This window comes from Electrona antarctica (assembly GCF_951216825.1).
Source record: "Electrona antarctica genome assembly, chromosome: 16".
In the NCBI taxonomy this organism is placed as follows: Eukaryota; Metazoa; Chordata; class Actinopteri; order Myctophiformes; family Myctophidae; genus Electrona; species Electrona antarctica.
Genome location: NC_136797.1, coordinates 34737941 through 34758485, shown reverse-complemented (window position 1 = coordinate 34758485; position 20545 = coordinate 34737941). Strand labels below are relative to the sequence as shown.

At 41.7% G+C, this 20545-nt stretch overlaps 1 protein-coding gene and 1 long non-coding RNA gene across 5 annotated transcripts; one reads left to right on the top strand and one right to left on the bottom strand.

Moving 5' to 3' along the window:
• The first annotated feature begins 1434 nt into the window (after nucleotides 1–1434).
• On the top strand, nucleotides 1435–19670 carry LOC306940019 (ARF GTPase-activating protein GIT2-like). 4 transcript variants are annotated; one of them, XM_079524912.1, is made up of 21 exons: nucleotides 1445–1507; nucleotides 1716–1773; nucleotides 2460–2593; nucleotides 2806–2918; nucleotides 3015–3120; nucleotides 3901–3987; nucleotides 4107–4237; nucleotides 4421–4515; nucleotides 4605–4650; nucleotides 4902–4950; nucleotides 5442–5514; nucleotides 5614–5711; nucleotides 6049–6160; nucleotides 6324–6475; nucleotides 6562–6714; nucleotides 8318–8527; nucleotides 8671–8760; nucleotides 9509–9591; nucleotides 15112–15264; nucleotides 18592–18655; nucleotides 19102–19670. In XM_079524912.1, the coding sequence occupies exons 2-21, from the start codon at nucleotides 1722–1724 to the stop codon at nucleotides 19306–19308; spliced, it is 2208 nt and encodes a 735-aa protein (XP_079381038.1). In that variant the 5' UTR covers nucleotides 1445–1507; nucleotides 1716–1721; the 3' UTR covers nucleotides 19309–19670. The 4 variants fall into 4 exon arrangements, with proteins under 4 accessions (XP_079381040.1, XP_079381038.1, XP_079381037.1 ...); XM_079524911.1 differs by having other exon boundaries at nucleotides 1446–1507; nucleotides 4899–4950; XM_079524914.1 differs by lacking the exon at nucleotides 1716–1773 and having other exon boundaries at nucleotides 1435–1507; nucleotides 4899–4950.
• Nucleotides 9948–10924, bottom strand: LOC306940032. Its single transcript, XR_013791964.1, has 2 exons — nucleotides 10219–10924; nucleotides 9948–9988 (listed from the first exon to the last, which is right to left on the bottom strand). It is a non-coding gene; the product is annotated as an uncharacterized lncRNA (long non-coding RNA).
• Nucleotides 19671–20545: the final 875 nt, after the last annotated feature.

The window sequence follows — 20545 nt, the reverse complement described above, 5'->3', positions numbered from 1 at the left end:
GCATATGGCATTAATGCCACTCAAAAGCTGAAAGCAGCTTAATGTATAGGCCTATATGTGGGCTTGTGGCCCCCATGGTGTGCTGTGCAAATCCATCCGTGGTTTAGGTTTACAATTTACAATTTAGGCATTTAGCAGACGCTCTTAATCCAGAGCGATTTACATTAGGCAAGAACAAAAGTATGGGAATACATCACATATATAAAATGCATTTAACAAGAAACATGCGTAAGCTAAGAACGTAACTAGAACATATCTATATAATGACACTATACATATTAACTATACATACGGATATATACTATACTATACATATGTACTATGATGTGCTATGACTACATACAATGCAATTATTGTGCTGTCTACATGACATGCTACAAGTCTGTTTCAAATGCTATCTAAGTCTAAAAAGTGCTATCTAAGGGGGTAGGATAAGTGCTATGGGCCATGATGGAGTCTGAAAAGGTGGGTCTTCAGACTACGGCGGAAGATTGGGAGTGATGCTGCAGTTCTGATTGCAACGGGGAGTGCATTCCACAGTTTACCAAACATTAGCTAGGCCTCCCCTAAACTAAAGATTATTTGATAAAATACATAAATATATTCTCACTCACTCTGATGAGCATTAGAATAGTGTACTGACAGGATTGGGATTGGCTGTCCCCTACCGGCCTACTACGTGAATGCTCTTGGTGACCCCAGCTGCTAGCAACACCATTAGGCAAAAAGAAATCACATTCACACCTGCATGTGAACTGAGTGGTGCAACTAGGCCTATACATTTATTGTTGTAGTTACTGTACTGTAATCTGTACTGTATTGTAGTGTACTGTGGTCTGTACTGTAGGCTACTTTGATTATATTTGGAAAAAATCTTTGAGAAATGACAGAGTTAAGGTGGTTGTCCTCGGGGGGTCCCGGAACATCCAGACCCCCAGGAACACGCTCAGGGGGCCTGCCCTGTTCCGGCGAGCTTTCCCGCGTCCACAGACACAGGGACAGATCGGGACATGCATACGTAGGGACACACATAGCTGCGTAATGGAGCGGAGGGAGGCACCGCTCAAAAAGGAGGCTCACATATTCTTGTTGTGCTTGTGGAATCGTGGACATGCAGAGATGCATGATTCAGGGTCCAAGTAAAACACAACTACTGAACAATGAACAATGCATTCCAGAAACGGAACATTATTATTGCATGTTGTATTGTGATGACCACAATGGGCTTCTATTTATTACGGTATGTAGGCTACTTTTTGTAAAAATGTGATGTTTTATTTATTTAAGTATTTTTGTTTAATTGCAATTATTAGGCTTATTTTATTTGTATTCATATTATTATTAATATTTTATTTGTATTATTACATGAGTGTATTTGACTGTCAGCTAATATAGTAAATAATTGTGGATTATTATTTCCCCCCACCTCAAACTAATCAGTCATGGAAGGAAGGAAGGAAGAAATGAAGGAAGCACCGAAGGAGGTAGCGAACAAGGACGATACGGAGTAGGTGAACTTGTCGGTGTTCGAATGAGACCCTTGCTTTGTTACAGAGCGTAGGGGAGGGGATTTGGTAGTTAGTTTGGTAAAACCCAAAACGCTAGCTAGTACTTTATAGGCGTCGGGCATATCCTGTGCTGTTGATGGCTGTCTAAATAACTTATCTCGCAAATATTTGTCTTGACCGGAGACTTGTGCGGCTTTTCATCGGCAGAGAGGGATGTCAAAGCGGCTGCGAAACAGGGAGGTCTGCGCTGATTGCAGCGCCCTGGGTATGATGTCAAACAAGCTACATGTAGCGTTAGCTACACGGCTAACATAGTAACACCACTAGTCGTCTGTCTCCAACTAATAATAACGGATCAGCATTCAGCAGCGGATAGGAAGCTGCATTGCTAACAGGACTACATATAAAATGAGCTCATTTGTTGAAATATGCTTACAGATTTGTGTTACACAATGTCAACCAGGTCAGATCCAGCTGCTACATCTGTCAGTGCACCAGTATCAATTTGAATCAATGAGTTTAATTCTTCTACCATACCTCTAAATTACTTCCACATGATTCGTTAGGATATGTGATTAATAACACAAGTAAATTAAGTTAGCTAATAGCACATCATTATTTTCATTTGAGCTTATATTTTCTAGAGAGTTTATTTTATCTTGATTGTTTTGTTCCACTTTTGCTTTGGCAATGTAAACGTAAATGTTTTCTCATGCCAACAAAGCTCCATTGAATTGAGAGAGAAAACCACTTGCAATCTTGCATACAGTTGTATTAATTCTGGTGTGATATTGGATCATGTGTGTTGGACTTGTCACTTGAGAGATAATATGAGTTAATATTTGTTTCTTAAATGATGTTTGTTGGTATACCATGATGGCACACACATAGTTGCAGTTGATATTATAATAATCAGGGTTGAATTGATTGAGGTGTTGTGCCTGCTTTCAGAACCACGCTGGGCCTCTGTGAATCGCGGTGTGTTGATCTGTGATGAGTGCTGCAGCATCCATCGAGGTCTGGGGAGACACAGCTCTCAAGTCCGACATCTGACTCATACACCATGGCCTCCCTCCCAATTACAGGTTAGAGGAGTCATACAACAGTAGCCTACATTCTAAATCAACTGTGATGTAGTCACTGGTTGGGTGATACTGATACTGGTTTGTATAGTCACTGGCAATGAAGATCACAGTGGTTCTAGAAAATTTTCTGTCAAGGAGATCCAAATTGACCGAACCACTGTTTTAGACCGTACCAATTGTTTTTCATGATTCATTTTTTCTTCTGGGTGTAGATGGTCCAGACATTATATGGCAATGGAGCCAACTCCATATGGGAGCATAGCCTTCTGGATCCGTCTTCTATGATGAGTGGGAAACGCAAGGCCAACCCACAGGATAGGGTGCAGTGAGTGTGTTTTTATATATATATATAAATAGTTTGCATTGTGTACATATGAACCTGTTCAATTTCCATGGCATTCATTTGTAACATTGTTTCCAGTCCCATCAAGACTGAATTCATCAAGGCCAAATATCAGATGTTGGCGTTTGTTCATCGTATGCCATGCCGTGAAGATGATAATGTCACTACAAAGGACCTAAGCAAAGTAAGAGATAACTTTCAAACCTATATGTTTTTCACTTCAAAACATTTCATTGGGTCAAAATAAGTCAAAAATCTGTAGAAGTGGTGTTATTTGTAGCTCACAAGAAAAGATCTTCTAGGTGAAACAAGTGAATGAGTAACGCATTCCCCTTGCTTAAATAGTTTTTTTCTTGCAATTTAGTCATGCAAATTCTAGTGCCTTGTCACTGCTAACTCAACAATGGAAAGAAGCTCCTGGGGATTTTTGTGTTATCCTTTTAGTAGGGATGCACCGAATATTCAGCCACCGAAACTATTCGGCCGAATATTCGGTTCGGTTGATTTTAGAGCTTAAACGGAATAGTCAAAGAACCAGGGTTACCTTTTGTAAGTTGTAACCTACTGTTTTATTGTGATGACGTGATCAAAATGTAATCATGTCTTTTGCCATTATCATGTAGCTCTACAACAAAGGTACGGCCACAAAAACTGGTAAAAGAAAAAAATAATTATATATAATATGAATCATATTCGGTTTCCGCCAAGAACTTTTCATTCAGTACATCCCTACCTTTTAGCATAGCTTTTGACCGTACTGCCTGTATTGTTAGCAATCTTGCTAATTAATAAATCATTCAACCAATCACAGTTGGTCCTTGTTCCACCCCACTGAACAGGGGCACGTTGTGAGCTTGTAGATTGCCTATTTTCTAGTATAAGAGCATGGGGGACCCTGGACAATTTTAGGGTTTAAGTGGCTAAAAATCAAGTAGAGTGAAACTTTTACTCATTTTCCTGACAGCAACTCCATTCGAGTGTTCGGACTGGAAACCTGGAGACTTGTCTAAGACTCTTATCCTTGGGAGCACAGGCCAACTTCTTCCATCCTGTAAGTTGGATGAACAATAAAACTAAAAAGTAGCTGTCAGAATTCCATAATTTATTTGGCTCAGATGTATGTAATCCTATATATAATTCTGTTGTATTTCTTCTTGGTTTCTTCCCCAGGAGAAAGGAAACACACCATTGCACATAGCAGCAAAAGCCGGACAAATGCTCCAAGCTGAACTTTTGGCAGTATATGGAGCTGACCCTGGCGCGCTGGACAGTAGTGGGAAAACCCCCACCGATTATGCAAGGTAAAATAGTAGGTCCCATGCCTTTTGGTTCATCCTACTGAAGTTTTGGTGTGTGTGTGTCCTTTATTTCTAAATGCGTATTTGGCTAATGTTTGTTTTGCTGCAAACTGCAATATTGTTTGCATCGAATCCATCCAGGGACACGATTCATGAATCACAACAGTTTATTCACAATTTTTACAGACAAGCTGGACATCATGAGCTTGCAGACAGGCTAGTGGAGATCCAGTATGAGCTCACTGACCGGCTAACATTTTACCTTTGTGGGAGAAGGCCAGGTAAGCAGAGCTATTACTTTGTGTATATATATAAGAATTATTTTGGTGGTTTGCAACCAGTCCTCTCTCATTGGCTGTTTGTTTTCTAGATCATAGAAATGGACAACATTTTATTATTCCACAAATGGCAGACAGGTATGTGTCTTACTTTACATCATAGTAGGAATATGTCTGCAACTTGTGGTTGCTCTGTATGTGTACATGGTAGTATAGATTTGTTACAATCTACAATGTAATTACAAATTAATATTTTTCCTATGCTGCATTGTCCTGATGCATAAGAAATAAGTAAGTTTGTTTTGTGTCATTATCATAATACTTGGTATTTACTGTATGTTGAAATGGGTTGTCTGCCAGACATGTAAGATAATTGTGTTCTGTAGCAGCCTGGATTTGTCTGAATTTGCAAAAGCTGCAAAGAAGAAACTCCAGTCGGTAAGAAAGATTTGTACTTCATCTGAAATATGGGTCTGTTTGTGTGTCAATTATTTCAGAATTGCACCAGTGTGTCTCTTTTTGAGTGGTGCAACCACTCCAAGGAACAGCAATGTCCGTGTTCAACTAGCAATGTCCGTGTTCAACTATGTTTGTTTGTGTGTGACTATGTGTGTGACCAGTACCAATGAGCACCAAAAGTGGCGCTGTTGTGTTAGAAACAGAGAGAGAGAGATTGTGTTAGAACCAATAGGAACTGAAATTGGAACGATACAAATTGGAACGATACAGAGAAGAAATTGGAACGATACAAATTGGAACGATACAGAGAACTAATAGGAACTGAAATTGGAACAATACAGAGAAGAAATTGGAACGATACAGAGAAGAAATTGGAACGATACAAATTGGAACGATACAGAGAACCAATAGAGGGGAGTTGCACCACTCAGTTCACACGGGTGTGATTTTTTCCTTGTATTTTCTTCTAGCTAAGTAACCATCAGTTTGAAGAACTGGCCATGGACGTTTATGATGAAGTTGACAGAAGAGAAACAGATGCAGGTGAACTAATATGTATAATTTAACTAAATGGTGTAGACAAAAATAAATACATGAATGTAAGTATTGAATCCTGTCATATCTCATTTGCTGCTGTTTCAGTGTGGTTAGCTACTCAGAACCACAGCACGCTGGTAACGGACACAACAGTGGTGCCTTTTCTGCCTGTCAACCCAGAGTACTCTTCTACCAGGAATCAGGTAAGTTGCATTGTTTTTGTTTTATAAAGGATTCAGTTAGGGTCAATATACCTATACCTATATCCTTCCGACATCTAAAATAAAATAAAATAAAAGGTTTTCAAATGTTTTTTCTAGTTCAGAACAGTCAAGACATCTCGGTGTCTGAAAATAATATGTCGAAAAGAGCACGTATTGCGCTTTAGTTGGCAAAGGATGTCATTTTAAGCAAATTTCTATGCCAATGATTAGCATCCCCACTATAGTTCAAAGTTACCATTTAGCTTTAGCTGAGGTAATTTTCCATCTAAAGATTTAAACATTGCTGCCATGTTTACCCTGTACATGTATTTCTCAGGGCCGTCAAAAACTGGCAAGATTCAATGCTCATGAATTTGCCACACTTGTCATTGATATTCTAACTGATGCCAAACGTCGGCAGTGGGGTAATTCCTGTGAAAATCCCAAAGGTACAATATTTATTATATACGTTTTATTCAAATCATTTTAAGTTACATCATAATTTGAACTTTAATCATTTAAATTTAGCTTTTGCCATTTGAAGTAGAGTTAGACAACCGTTTTTAGCCAGCAGAGCTTGTGTGATTCTCTGATTTGTCCTCTTGTCTACAGAGGATATAGAACTCATCCTGAAGGGAATCGGCAGTTGCCATGACAGTGAGAGCCAGGACAACGACCAGCCAGATTATGACAGTGTGGCATCTGATGAAGACCTAGAGAGGGAGGCCACTTCTGGGGATAATTACAATGATGGGAGGGCCAAGGCAAGTGGTGATTGTTATGATACAACTCTTATATCTTATAATATTATTATAATAGAGAACGTTCCAAACATTCTTTCCTGTTGCAGAGCTCAGAGTCTTCTGACCTCTCTGATGGGCCAATCACAGTGCAGGAATTTATGGAAGTGAAGACTGCCCTCACTGCCTCGGAAGCCAAAATACAACAGCTTCTTAAAGTCAACTGTCACCTGAGTGAAGAGCTGCGAATGATGCAGAGCAAGGTTGGCTTCTATTCACCTGAGTTTTTGGAATGCCTCATTCATGTCAAGTCACAAGTGTAACCTAATAAGGAATTGCAAGACAGAAAGGCTGTACCTCTTCCCTCACTTGAACCATACATGTGATGTGTGCAAACTGTGCATATCTCAAGGTGCAGTGTAATGTAGGGATGGGTACCGAGAACCGGTACCAATTTGGTGACAGTTCCTGATTGGTTAGAACCAGTGAGCTCCTCGTATTTAATGACAGTCAGGTCTTTCTATCAAACTTATACCTAAGTACAGAATATATTTGAAGACCCATTCTATTTCTATATTCTGTCTAAGGAGTTTCTCTAGAACAGAGATGTGCAGCCACTAGAAAGAAGAGTCAGATCATTCTTTACATAGGATTTGATAGGTGATGACTTTGTTTTGATGTTTTTTCTGGTTGTCCTCTGAGGAAGCCGTAGATTAACTCACAGGTTGCGGAAGAGCACCCTCTATCGTAAACATGTTGGTAGCTTCAACTACAAGATGGTAGCTTCAACTACAAGATATATAAGATATAAGATATATATATATATATATATATCTCATAATATAATTGTCATGTGCAGAAACACCGGAGTGAAAACCGGTTGCTCACAGACTCTTTTCTTTGGTGGGCATGGTTATACAGTAGGCATGAACGATTCTTCCCCAAACGTAACCATAACCTCACAAATACTATGACTAACCTCACCGAAAATATGCCTAAACCTATCCTCAAAACCACGCCCATCTGGGCGAACACCTGGGAAAGGGAGAGTCCAACTGCTCACAGGGCTTCTCGCTCCCATGTTTTTGTAAATAAGGGGAACCTGTTCTACAACCTATTCTGCAGAGATTGTGCTTGAGTGGCTGTTGATTTTTATCAGTATATTGTTGACATTTTGTCTTGGAAAGGAATGAGCCTTAAATTCTCATTAGAACAATGGGAGAGACTTGTGCTTCAATAACGGACCACTGCTATAATTAGAAAAGGAAGTGCAGCTGCAGTGATAGAGCAGATAGCTCTGCAGGAGTCTAGGCCAGGAGGTTTCAAAGCCTGAGACAGTGGCTTCCCCTCCCTTTCCTACTATCTTTGCTGGCTAATATGTAAAGACTTAAATGTGTTTACTTGTGTATTTAATCGGGCTACATGCCAAAAAGTAGTATAACTACTAAAATGCAGGAAGCTACAGTTCAGCATTAATGTCAATATCGGTCTAAAAATCAAAATCATTATTACAGAGAGAAAATAAAGACCTGTCAGACAGCTCTGCCAAGGCCTCGTCTCCATTGTGTAAACTGACTCTTAATTAAAATAAGTTTGCTATGCTACTACATAGCATGTACATGTACCACTGCAAACTTTAAGTTTACACAAATGCAAAGATACTGCTCCTACTTTTCATTGTTTGTATGCTAGATTTAGCCAAACTTATATTCTACTACAGTAACTTCAGATTGATCATCCCAACTGGCTGTCTCCCTGTGCCTCACAATTTCAAAACCCCTGGCCGCTGTCTCGCTAAAGCTTTTGTAAGGAGATCATCCCCCATTGAGAGTTGATGGGAATTTGTCTTGTCTTTGTTCCCTTCAGCTAAACTCCCTGCAGACTGAAAACTCAACACTGCGATGGCAAACCCCCAGTGGTCTACAGCACTCACATGAACCCTCTATTCGACCCCCAATCCGTGGAGGCCGCCCCATGTCCATGTATGAGACAGGTTCTGGTATAAGGCAGTATCCCCACAGAGGTGAAACACGTCGCCATGAGGATGGACTCATTTTACAACCCCTCCCAAGCAACGTAAGTATACAGCTCCCCATGGCTTTTCTGTCCTCACAATCGGAACCAACGGTACCTCCATAGGTTTTTTTGTTTTTGTTCATTCATTCATTCAATCATTCCCCCAATAGAGTATGTTGTAACTTGGTTTGACCCTTTTCTAGATTGGGAGGGGTCCTTTGGGTACGGCATCCTCCTCCCTCCCTACCTTCCCCTCTTCCCTGTCCTGGTCGTGGGATGAGAGATCTCGAAGGGTTAAGTACCGAAACTCAGCTCAGAGGCCGCCCCAGGGGATGGGAAATACTGCCCCTTTGCTTGTCCCATATTCTCTCCACTCTTTACCTGTCTTATAACTGTGCCTTCACTGCCTCTCAGCATAGCCTGCATGCCTGCATGCACTACTGTGCATCTGCTGCAGCTCACTGATCTGAACTCCTTCCTGCTGTCCAGCAACAGTTAACCCAAACATCTTTAGGCTCACGTAAACATATCAGAACTGCTTTGTGTATAGTTCCCAAACCTGTCTAAAAGAAAGAAACGAGGAAATCTGATATCCAACGAAGAGAAAATAAGGTAATGAATTATGATGGTATGGCGATCGGTCACGGCCTTGGGGCACAATTTGACATTGGCATTCTTTCAGATCTACTAACGGCATCCACTGCTGTGCATACTGCATTACGCGACAAGGATCCAGCCACTGGTTTCACATTTCTTCCCCAACTACTTAGAAACCAAATGACGTCTGATAATATCAATATCAACATAGCTTCTTTTTTTTCTTTTTTTTCAGAAATGCATGATTCTGATTCAATTTGCATCATAATTAACTATCATTAAGTAATTGCTGCTCATACTTAAAATTATTTGTAAACCTTGTCAATATATAATAAGATAGATAATCAGCTGTTCTCATTTCTAATTGAAGGAATATTATCTATCTATTTTACTTTGTGCCCCCCCCCCCCCCCCCCCCCCCCCACACACACACACACATTATAGGGCTGCAGTCTAGAAGGACAGAGTTGCATGCTGGAGAATGATTATGACAATACGCCCAATCACACAGAACTGGACGACACTAGGTAAGAATTTCTCAAGTATAAATGACCCATGTTCCCATGCATGTGACAAGGCATGAACATGACTAAGGGCCTTATTTAGAAGATCTCTGGTGCACGGCACAAGCACCTTGGGGGCGTGTCAAACTCCAGTTTTGCTAGTTAGATGGTGCATAATCTGAGTGCAAAGTAAGGTGCAAGGCACAAAGGGGTCTCTGAACTAATCATGGGTGTGTTTTGGGCATAACAAATTCAATCAATCTGTATCATCTCCCGTTGCCTTTAATGCACCTGTGATGTTCCTTTTTACTGACAATTATTTCAATGGTAGTGGATGGTGTAGCGGACCGGCTGGATAATAATTGGGTAAAGCCGACTGATGAGTTTGACGTTTCTCTTTATTCAGAACCCAACGTAGAAACTGGAAAAAGGACATAACATATAGGCTATATCAATATAACATTCCATAATCAAAAGGCATAATACATTTTCCATAACATCCATGAGCATATACATCACAAAACTATACAATATTTAATCCATCATATCAACATGCAATATAGAAATAAATAACCCTCAGACAATACATAAAACAATAAGACTAATTACCAATATCCCTCATACAAGATTGACCAACAATAAAAGTATCACCTTTTGCCCCCTTCCAGCTCGGTGCTAAAGTGGCTTGTGCAAAACAGTCTGTTCCAGGGCTCGTTTGGGCCATCCGTCCTTCCTTCCTTTGCGGTCCGTCCGTCCGTCCTTCCCTTCCTCAAATAAACTTCTCCATGTTTGCCATTACCATTCCTCTCTTGTGGCAAATCTGGCAATATCTGTTCCTCTACCAGCGAGGTGGGCAAGTGACAGTTTTATGAGCTAATGCCTCCTTCTAGCCCCATACTGGGTGTCAGCACCACACAGGTGATCTTGATCTGTGTAATCAGTACCAGTTTGTGCAGGAAACAATCAAAATAAGGCCTGAGACCTGACATTTGGACAGAAAGCCTTTCAAAATAAAAGCCTTAGGGACAACACATTGTGACAATTGGAACCCTCCATTGTGGGTCCGTTACACTCCCACCAAAATCATAGTGATTTAAAAACTTGGCATAATCACAAAGATTTTTTGTCAATTTACGTGACCCCATACTCATTTAAAATTCTAAATACAATATGTAGGAAGGGGCTGTGCAGTCTGTCTCCCACCTTTCCTCCCACCTTAAATACTCCATCTCCAATGAGAACATGCTCAGCACTGACTTCCGATGAGCATTGACTGATGAGCATAGTGTCTTGGGCCTTGAACCTTCCAGCCTTGGCTGGTTTCCTTTTGGTTTGTTTGGGCAGGGATGCCCGTTCTTCGTCTGGCTGTCTTTGTTGCAGTGGTGCTCCTCTAGCTGCTCGTGTCGCTACTAAAGCAGCCAGGGTGTCTTCCTTGGCAGCCACTGCTTTGGGGGCCTGGCCCTCAGCTTGAACTTGATTCTGAGGGATGGCATGAGGCTCGGCCCCTCCGACCTGCAGAACACCAGCGCCAACTGAATCCCCTGGCCTCTTGGGATCTGAGGCTACGGCCGTTGCACCCTGCTGGGCTGAGTCTTTGGGCTTCACTGCTGCCTCTCCCTCATCCACCTCCAGCTGTTCCTCGATGCCCTTTTCCCCTTTGCGATCCGGAGCACCCGACCTAGCTGTTGTTTCTGGCAGTGGTGGATCTCCTTTTGTTGCTCCTCTGACAGCCTGGAGCTTCCTCTTCTGCTCCCGCTCCTGTGCGGCAGCCTGGAGCTTCCTCTGCTGCTCCTGCTCCTGTGCGGCAGCCTGGAGCTTCCTCTTCTGCTCCCGCTCCTGTGCGGCAGCCTGGAGCTTCCTCTGCTGCTCCTGCTCCTGTGCGGCAGCCTGGAGCTTCCTCTGCTGCTCCCGCTCCTGTGCGGCAGCCTGGAGCTTCCTCTGCTGCTCCCGCTCCTGTGCGGCAGCCTGGAGCTTCCTCTGCTGCTCCCGCTCCTGTGCGGCAGCCTGGAGCTTCCTCTGCTGCTCCCGCTCCTGTGCGGCAGCCTGGAGCTTCCTCTTCTGCTCCCGCTCCTGTGCGGCAGCCTGGAGCTTCCTCTGCTGCTCCCGCTCCAGTGCGGCAGCCTGGAGCTTCCTCTGCTGCTCCCGCTCCTGTGCGGCAGCCTGGAGCTTCCTCTGCTGCTCCCGCTCCTGTGCGGCAGCCTGGAGCTTCCTCTGCTGCTCCCGCTCCTGTGCGGCAGCCTGGAGCTTCCTTTGCTGCTCCCGCTCCTGTGCGGCAGCCTGGAGCTTACTCTGCTCCTTCCGTTCAGCTTCAATCTGCTCCTTCCGTTCAGCTTCAATCTGCTCCTTCCGTTCAGCTTCAATCTGCTCCTTCCGTTCATCTTCAATCTGCTCTGATAAACTCCTCCCCTGCCTCTTCCTGGCACGCTCTACTGCCACAGATGCAGAGTGATAGCTACTCTTGGTACCAACGTGTGATGAAGACCCAAAAAGATAGTGAAAAGGATCATGGCCAAGCAGTTCATAAAAACAATCCTGCATCCCCGTTCCAAATTCATTATCAACAATTCTTTCAAAAAGAACTTCAAAAATGTCCTTCGATATAAATTTACAAGCATTTACTCTTCTTCTCACATAATCATCTGGGGTGCCATGTTTAAAGATGTCAGAGTAGAGTTTTGAAATATCCTTACACTTAACCAAAGTGTCAAGGACATGTCCTGGGTCGCTCTCAGCAATGTTGGCCTTTAACTGTGTCTTTGTGATCCATGCAATAGCCTTCCACTGGTCATACATAGATAGAAGCCTCTCTACCTTATTCTCAACAAATTCTAGATCTGCATTGTCATCTGACTCATTCACCATCATGCTAATGTCTGCCATTTTGGATTAGATTTCAAATAAAATGTAAAAACAGGCTATGGGTGTGACTGAAAATAAAGACCTTGAATATAATAACCATAAATAAATGCAACACAAAAACAAATATGGACCTTAAATCACTGTATTACAATCTCACTGTAAAACACCATAATCTTTGCATGTAAACCATTAACTGAAATTAAATTCAAGAACCCTTATATACAATATGTCCATATATGTTCAGTCTCCTGACAGTGTAATGTTCTGTCCTGCAGTTGTAGTGTTTGTGTTAATGTAACCGTTCACCAGATTCATTTGACTGTCCGATGTGTTGTAGGCCTGATGGCATAGTTTGAGCTCCAGTGTAGATGAGTGGTGAAGAGTTGCAGTCCTTGGGTAAAGTTTCTACTGTAGCGGACCGGCTGGATAATAATTGGGTAAAGCCGACTGATGAGTTTGACGTTTCTCTTTATTCAGAACCCAACGTAGAAACTGGAAAAAGGACATAACATATAGGCTATATCAATATAACATTCCATAATCAAAAGGCATAATACATTTTCCATAACATCCATGAGCATATACATCACAAAACTATACAATATTTAATCCATCATATCAACATGCAATATAGAAATAAATAACCCTCAGACAATACATAAAACAATAAGACTAATTACCAATATCCCTCATACAAGATTGACCAACAATAAAAGTATCACCTTTTGCCCCCTTCCAGCTCGGTGCTAAAGTGGCTTGTGCAAAACAGTCTGTTCCAGGGCTCGTTTGGGCCATCCGTCCTTCCTTCCTTTGCGGTCCGTCCGTCCGTCCTTCCCTTCCTCAAATAAACTTCTCCATGTTTGCCATTACCATTCCTCTCTTGTGGCAAATCTGGCAATATCTGTTCCTCTACCAGCGAGGTGGGCAAGTGACAGTTTTATGAGCTAATGCCTCCTTCTAGCCCCATACTGGGTGTCAGCACCACACAGGTGATCTTGATCTGTGTAATCAGTACCAGTTTGTGCAGGAAACAATCAAAATAAGGCCTGAGACCTGACATTTGGACAGAAAGCCTTTCAAAATAAAAGCCTTAGGGACAACACATTGTGACAATTGGAACCCTCCATTGTGGGTCCGTTACAGATGGAGAGAGAGGATTTTTGTCCAACCACGAAACGGCAACCAATGGGTGTGAAGAGGGGCACGACCACAGGCGGGACTTGACAAAGGGTGAATTATTTAACAGCCGAAGCCGCGATATCTCACGTCTTTGTAATCAAGACCCAGTGTCTGCTCAAGTCGCGATATCGCAACTTTATAAGCTTTATATCAATATGAAACGGCTACACTGAAAATCAACCTTTAGTCCTGTCCCAGTTGCTAGGCAATGCCTTCGTAACCCCCAGCACAAGGACGAGTGTGCGTGCACGCCATAGGGACTCATTCAAAGTAGAATATTTTTTGTCTGTTATCTCTGAAAAATGCGGCGCTGTCCGTGGTTTTGACCATTCATCCGAGTTCAGATGTGATTCGTGATTTTCCATCGCATCGCGATCGACATATTACAGTTTATGGTGAAAGATGAACATCGTAAGCTACTGCTAACATAAGCTGCTTCTTCTTTCGCTCTGCGAGGCTGGGAGACCCGGATGTAAATGGGTAGAAATAGTCTATTCCGTGGCGGAAGCTTTAACTACCTCCAATGACCAGGTGGCAGTGAAAGTGGGGCAGGGCAGGTGAGCCTGCACCACAGCACAAAATAATAGCAAATAAGCAAGTTGTAGTAGAAGCGATTTTTCTGCTGAGGAAATGAGTCTGCATGTGCAGTGTGCACGTGTCTGAAGCAGAGGATCTGACTTGTAATGAATTTGCAAGAATAGCGTATTTGGGTGGCTCTCTAGAGGAAATGGGGTCACCAAAAGCAGTAGGGTTTATTCATTGTATGGAGAGCATGAAGTTGCAAATTCCATGGCCAGTCGTTTTTCTGATATTTTCTTTGGGATCGAAATGTGTGTTGGACAGACCAATATATTGCTTAATGCTTACTAATGCTTACTAGCACCAGAGCCCTGGTGCTAGCAGCTCAAACGAAATATAGAAATTGCAGTATTGACTGCTAGTGCTGCACACCATTATGGAAAAAGTGTTACCGGTAAATCAAAAGATGACCATCTTGTAAAAGAGTAGTCTACCCACCTTTGTATTTCTTTCTTTATTAAGGCAAACGACTGTGAAACTTGGAGAGGCCTGCATGACGTTAGTTCCACCTAAAGGCAGAGGAGTATTTTGTTGACACTAAAAATACTTGCCCAGGCCAGGGTGGGACAATGTCAGGTCTCTGCTCTCTATGTAAAGTATCTTGAGACAACTTGTGATTTAGCACTATAATAAATTGGAGTTGAACTGAAGAGAGAATGAGTGTCTATTCATCAGGTCAAAAATATAACAGAGCATAACCTGTTTAACATTTTGAAGAAAAAACAAAATTGTATAGAAAAACACCTGTCCTCATTCAAATGAAAATGTCCAAAATCAATGTTTTCGATTGCCCAATAAGTCACTGTACATTGCAATGCTTTATGGTTCACCTTTTCATGCAACATGACTGGTATTCATGATTCATCATAGTGAAATATTGACCTAAAACAGATCATTATACATTTTGTTTTCATCTTTGTCATACAGTCCGAGCTCGGCCTCAGAGACGTTGGAGCCAGAGGAACAGGCAGAGGTGGATGCCACCCTGCCAGGTACTGAGGACGTCATCTGTAAGACGGAACAGATTACCAAGAACATACAGGAGCTTCTGAGAGCTGCCCAGGAGAACAAACATGACAGGTATCCTAGAACAGTGATTCTCAGCCTTTTTAATTTAATCCATTGAGACCTGGAACGCATCCATGTCACGTTAGCGTTTAACCACATTAACCATTAACCCATTTTGGGGCGGGAACCCCTTTTGGTGTTTTAAACATTGTTATAATTTAGCTATTGAAAAATAGCAGATCTACAAGCTCATAGCGCGCCACCGAGTGGCGCGCTATGAGCTTGTAGGTCTGCTATTTTTGAAAAATCGTTAAAATGTGCCTCAAATCTTTCCGAAAATTGTCATGATTTAGAAAACTTTTTTTTTTAAATTTCGACGTCGGGCCTGAATGGGTTAAAGGACCCCCAGTTTGATATGCCACGGCCCTTCATATACGTGGGGTCCCCGGACCCTACATTGAGAACCAGGGTCCTATAAAACCTGAATCTATTTAACACATTGAGAGCCCACGCAAAACTGCCCAAAATCACTTTCACCTAGAAAATCCATTCACATTTTTTATAATTCAGCTGACTGTGGAGACACATGCTGGAACTTTTTACTTTGAAATGTTTTATAGTTTCTGAGTTATTTAATTTAAACGCCAAATGCATTCTCAATGGCGAAAACACAAAAAAGTGTTTTGATTTTTCTGATTTTTTTTTTAATAAAAAATAAATAAATATATATATATATATATATATATATATATTTTTTTCAAAGACGTTCACAGACGTCTTGGGCTATGCACGTGCGGTAATACCCAGGACGTCCACAGACGTTTTGGGCACAAAATGTGTTAAAGGACCCCCAGTTTGATATGCCACGGCCCTTCATATACGCGGGGTCCCCGGACCCTACATTGAGAACCAGGGTCCTATAAAACCTGAATCTATTTAAGTGGCGTCTTAGCCAGCCTATTTCCCAGAGTTCCTGCTCTCCTCTGTTACCATTAGGAAATGAATTCACTCTTTGTTTCCTCTTTGCTTCTATACCCCCCCCACCACCCTCATGCGCTTACCTCCCTCATCTTAATGATTTCCTAGATGTTGGGTTGTTCTGGTCAGGGCTGTTTTTCTGGCCTCCCCTGTGCTGTGAGAAGGCTGGACAGCATTGTTCTCCAGCCTCAGTGCCCAGCTCTGACAGAGCTGCTGACCGTCAGAGCTGTCTTTGTGTTCTACTGCCCCACACTGACAGAAGGGCAAATGGTTTTCCCTCCTCCTTCCCAGCTCATACTAGCTCCCTCTGGTACTCTGACCCTCTTTCCCAGACTGTGTTTGTGTGTTTTGGGGGTGGGATTTTATTAAATGCAGCTGGCAGAAAACGGAGCATGTGATGATAAAAAACCCTTATGGGGTGTCAGAAACGCCTTCAGCGCCACTGTGGTCTATTGGCCAGATTGAAGTCATTTATTTGTTTTTTTCTGTGTGCTGCTGAACAATTTCCTATAGTGTTTTTTTTTTGTCTCTGGTTGGTTAGGGTCTCTAGTGTTGCCTAACTTCTAAATGAGAAATATTCCTGGGCAGCTCTGCCTTGTCTTATTTCTCTAAAACATTAAAGGAATCCTCATTGTCATTGGCCCTTTTTACAGGTAAGAATGTTGCTCCATCATTTCACCTTGTTCTGTGTATACCAGTAAAATACTGAGACAGAATGCAGGGTCATTTTTGTGCTGTCTTTATAAAAGTCACCATCTTTTTGGCCAAGTGTAGTCTAACGTCCTTTGGATTCAAATGGTTTAGCATAAAGCCTTCAGACGATTTGCTACTAATCCAGTGTGGTATTTGTTCCGCTTTTGCACTTATGTGCTGAATCTCACTCCATGCTGGTTATCTCATAGGAACTTTGTGGCTTACTGTTACTTCTGCTTTACTTTACTATTTTTATCTGTCATTTGTAAATTGTGTCGGCCGTTAGCCGATCTACAAGATGCGTTGTGAGCTTGTTGTTGATCTTTGTCGTGATCTTTTTACATTTTTTTTTAAATAGTAGCAGTAGTAGAAGTGTTGTGCTACTAAGCCTGTATGTTGATGTTCATACTTAATATTTTGGATGTTTATCATTATTTCCTAAAATGATCTGAGTTATAATCGAATACAAGAACAATGCTAAACTTCATCTGTAAAATACACGCTACTTTGCTATGTAACTATTGGCATTATCCCTAACTTATTTGGGAGATCATAGGCTGATCTTATTTGTGTACCTCACACAAAGTATTCACATTGATAAATATTAGTATCTCCTTTTCTTTAAATCTTGAATTTATTGGTCGTGATCCGGGTCACAGACAAAGAGCAAAGCGGGCTAAGATCGTCTATACCCCCTCGTTCCCTTTGCATTGGACTCAGTTTCCCAGAAGCCCTTGCAAGCCGGCGGTTGGTTTATTTCTGGTTACGTCATCATAACGCCTCGTCACAATGTCCGCGACAAAACCGGATTTTCATAATGACCATCTAACAACGGCGAATTAAACACATAAAACAAATAGCGGGTTTAGTGTATTACACGTGGAAAGACAATGGAATAAATGTCGTGTATGGCGGGCTATGCGCTCAAAGTGTTAAATATATAATTCAGTCATGTGAAATATGGTTTTCATTCATTCAAAACTGAAGTGAAGTGACAGATTTTATACCAAAACTTTTCTGTTTGGTCATTCTTAGGAACTTCAGGGCTGCTTTTGGTGACTATAAAATAAAATGGCTGTCTGTTTTTTATTATGGAGGACTTTGTTGTCTCCACCAGGCCGAAGGCATGGGGAGAGAGTATGTTTTGCACTCCGTCCGTGCGTGCGTCCGTCCGTCCGTCTGTGTACAGCTAATCTCCGGCACCGTTGGCCCGGCCGCTGCTGTGCACACACACACTCCCTGAATGCGACGAACCTCTGCCCCAAGTTTTCCACAATGGCCCGTTATAGTGCCACCATGAGGCCGATTTTAGCTAAACACATTTCTTTATATTACTCGTACAGATTTTATCCATACATCACGCAAATCACTATACACTATCTCTACAGATTATTGCACAAAAACAAACAAACATGTTCATATTACTCCTACACATTTTGTCCAACCATCACAAACGCTATTATCCTGGTGGAGATATTGATCAAAAGCAAGAAAAACAGTCGGCACTCGAGACGATGCTACACATGCTACACCATGTTTGTGGTCAGAAAAAATGAGTTACAATATTTTCTATTTTATTTTGCTATTAATCTCAATCTCAGTTTATTGCTTAATTTGCAAAAATAGTAGATCTAGCTCATAATGTGAGATTGTCCATCAGCTATTTTTTGGCAGGCAACACCTTTGTATGACAAAGTATAAACAAAGCTTTGCATTTCCTCTCTGCAGCTTTCTGCCATGCTCAGAACGGATTCATGTGGCTGTGAAGGAGATGGCCATCCTGTTTCCTAAGGTAAGCTGACTCCCACCAACAGCAGGGAACCCCTACCCTGTGTGTTCAAGGGATTCAGCATTTGTTTTGTAAACGGCCAAAGGGGATCCAAAATAACTTGTGTGAATGGTAAAAGCCTCATTAGCGACTCAGTTTTGTGTTTACACACAAGCACACACATGCTATACAGTGTTTCTATATTCATTATGGTGACAAAGGGTAAAGATATGGCATTTATTGTGTCAAATAAATGGTAAATGGTGCATTTATCTAGCGCCTTTCTCCAGGGTGCTTTAAAATGTCCTTCACATATACACCCTTACATTCACACTCTGATGGCGGAGGAAACGATGCAAGGTGATGGTGACACCAGCTGATGAATTTGAGAACCAGGTACAGGTATAGAGGAAGTCAACGATGGTTACTTTAGCGTTACCCTTATTGCGTTTACATTCTTTTGCTTACAGAGGCCATCCTCAGACATGGTGCGAGGGTCTCTTTGCCTGCTCACTTCAAGTGCCAGCCGGCTCCATGTGGAGTGCCAGAAGGCCACGCCTCACTGCCCCTGCCCCTCTGACATGCAGCTGGTCACGCAGCAGGTCATCCAGTGTGCCTATGACATTGCCAAAGCTGCCAAACAACTTGTCACAGTAACAACCAAAGAAAACAACTGATTTAATTCCAAAGACATAAGATTATTTCAGATATTCAATGTGTCATTCATTGTTGCTACTTTTCAACTTTTATCAGTGTTACCATTTTAGTTTGATTGAATTATGTAACACTCAAGGTGTGTGTGTGTGTGTGTGTGTGTGTGTGTGTGTGTGTGTGTGTGTGTGTGTGTGTGTGTGTGTGTGTGTGTGTGTGTGTGTGTGTGTGTGTGTGTGTGTGTGTGTGTGTGTGTGTGTGTGTGTGTGTGTGTGTGTGTGTGTGTGTGTGTGTGTGTGTGTGTGTGTGTGTGTGTGTGTGTGTGTGACAGACAAATTCAGTGCACAATGGCACATCAATCCAAAGCTTTATTTATTGTTTAGTATCATGATAATGGAGAAGGAAGTTTGGTCTTTGACGGCGAATGAGATAATATCTTACTGTTTATTATTGCCTCAGAAAAGACGAGAGGGTTGTATTCAGATAAGAATTTCCAAAGTGCTCTGTTATACAGTACATACTGTATTTAACAGTAATGCCAAGTAATGCTTTGGTGTGTAACGTTGACGTTGGTCTCTTTTCATTTAGCCATTTTTAAACAATGCAAGGTTATCTTGATCTGATATGTATTTTGTACCCCTCTTGAGAGTGAAACGTTATGTTGAGTAAGCAGGTTCTCCTATACGTTTCGTATACTAAACACCATGTAAACACAGCCAGTGGAGCATCACCTACCTAAGCTGGATTTATACTCCAAGCATGAAGGTGTTGCTTTTTTTTTGGCAAGCGACAAAATGCTATGGTGTATAAATTAGGCTTTGTGTTCCAAGACTTTTCTCTTAACTTGTTGTGTAACTGGTGCAGGTAAAATGTTGAAGCCATAAGTTCAGTTCAATGTATATTCAGCTTCCATAGCTTCTTGTTTAATATAGGCCTACCATGTTGATTTTGTGATATATAATGGAATCATATGGAAAGGCTTTCTGGCCAATTTTAATTCCATTGTGAATTTTATATGTATGCAAATGTAAAAATAGAAATTGTGTATCCGATTAATCCCAATACTATTCTATTTATAAACTCATACCTCTAACAAAATGTCAACATTTATTTTTCATAAAACATGTTTAACATTAAGCGTCTTATAGGCTAGTTTGTTGGGAACATCTCTGCTGGCAATTAGTTGTATAGACTATTGAGCAACCTTTTGTGATACAATGTTTAGTTTGGTGTGGTGCTCACCCCTGTTTACTCTTGTGCTGC

Coding starts and splice junctions, on each gene's coding strand:
- LOC306940019 (XM_079524911.1), top strand. CDS start 1,722: ATGTCAAAGCGGCTGCGAAACAGGGAGGTCTGCGCTGATTGCAGCGCC. Junction 5,712..6,048: donor ACTCTTCTACCAGGAATCAG/GTAAGTTGCATT, acceptor TGTATTTCTCAG/GGCCGTCAAAAACTGGCAAG. Junction 9,592..15,111: donor ACAGAACTGGACGACACTAG/GTAAGAATTTCT, acceptor TTTGTCATACAG/TCCGAGCTCGGCCTCAGAGA.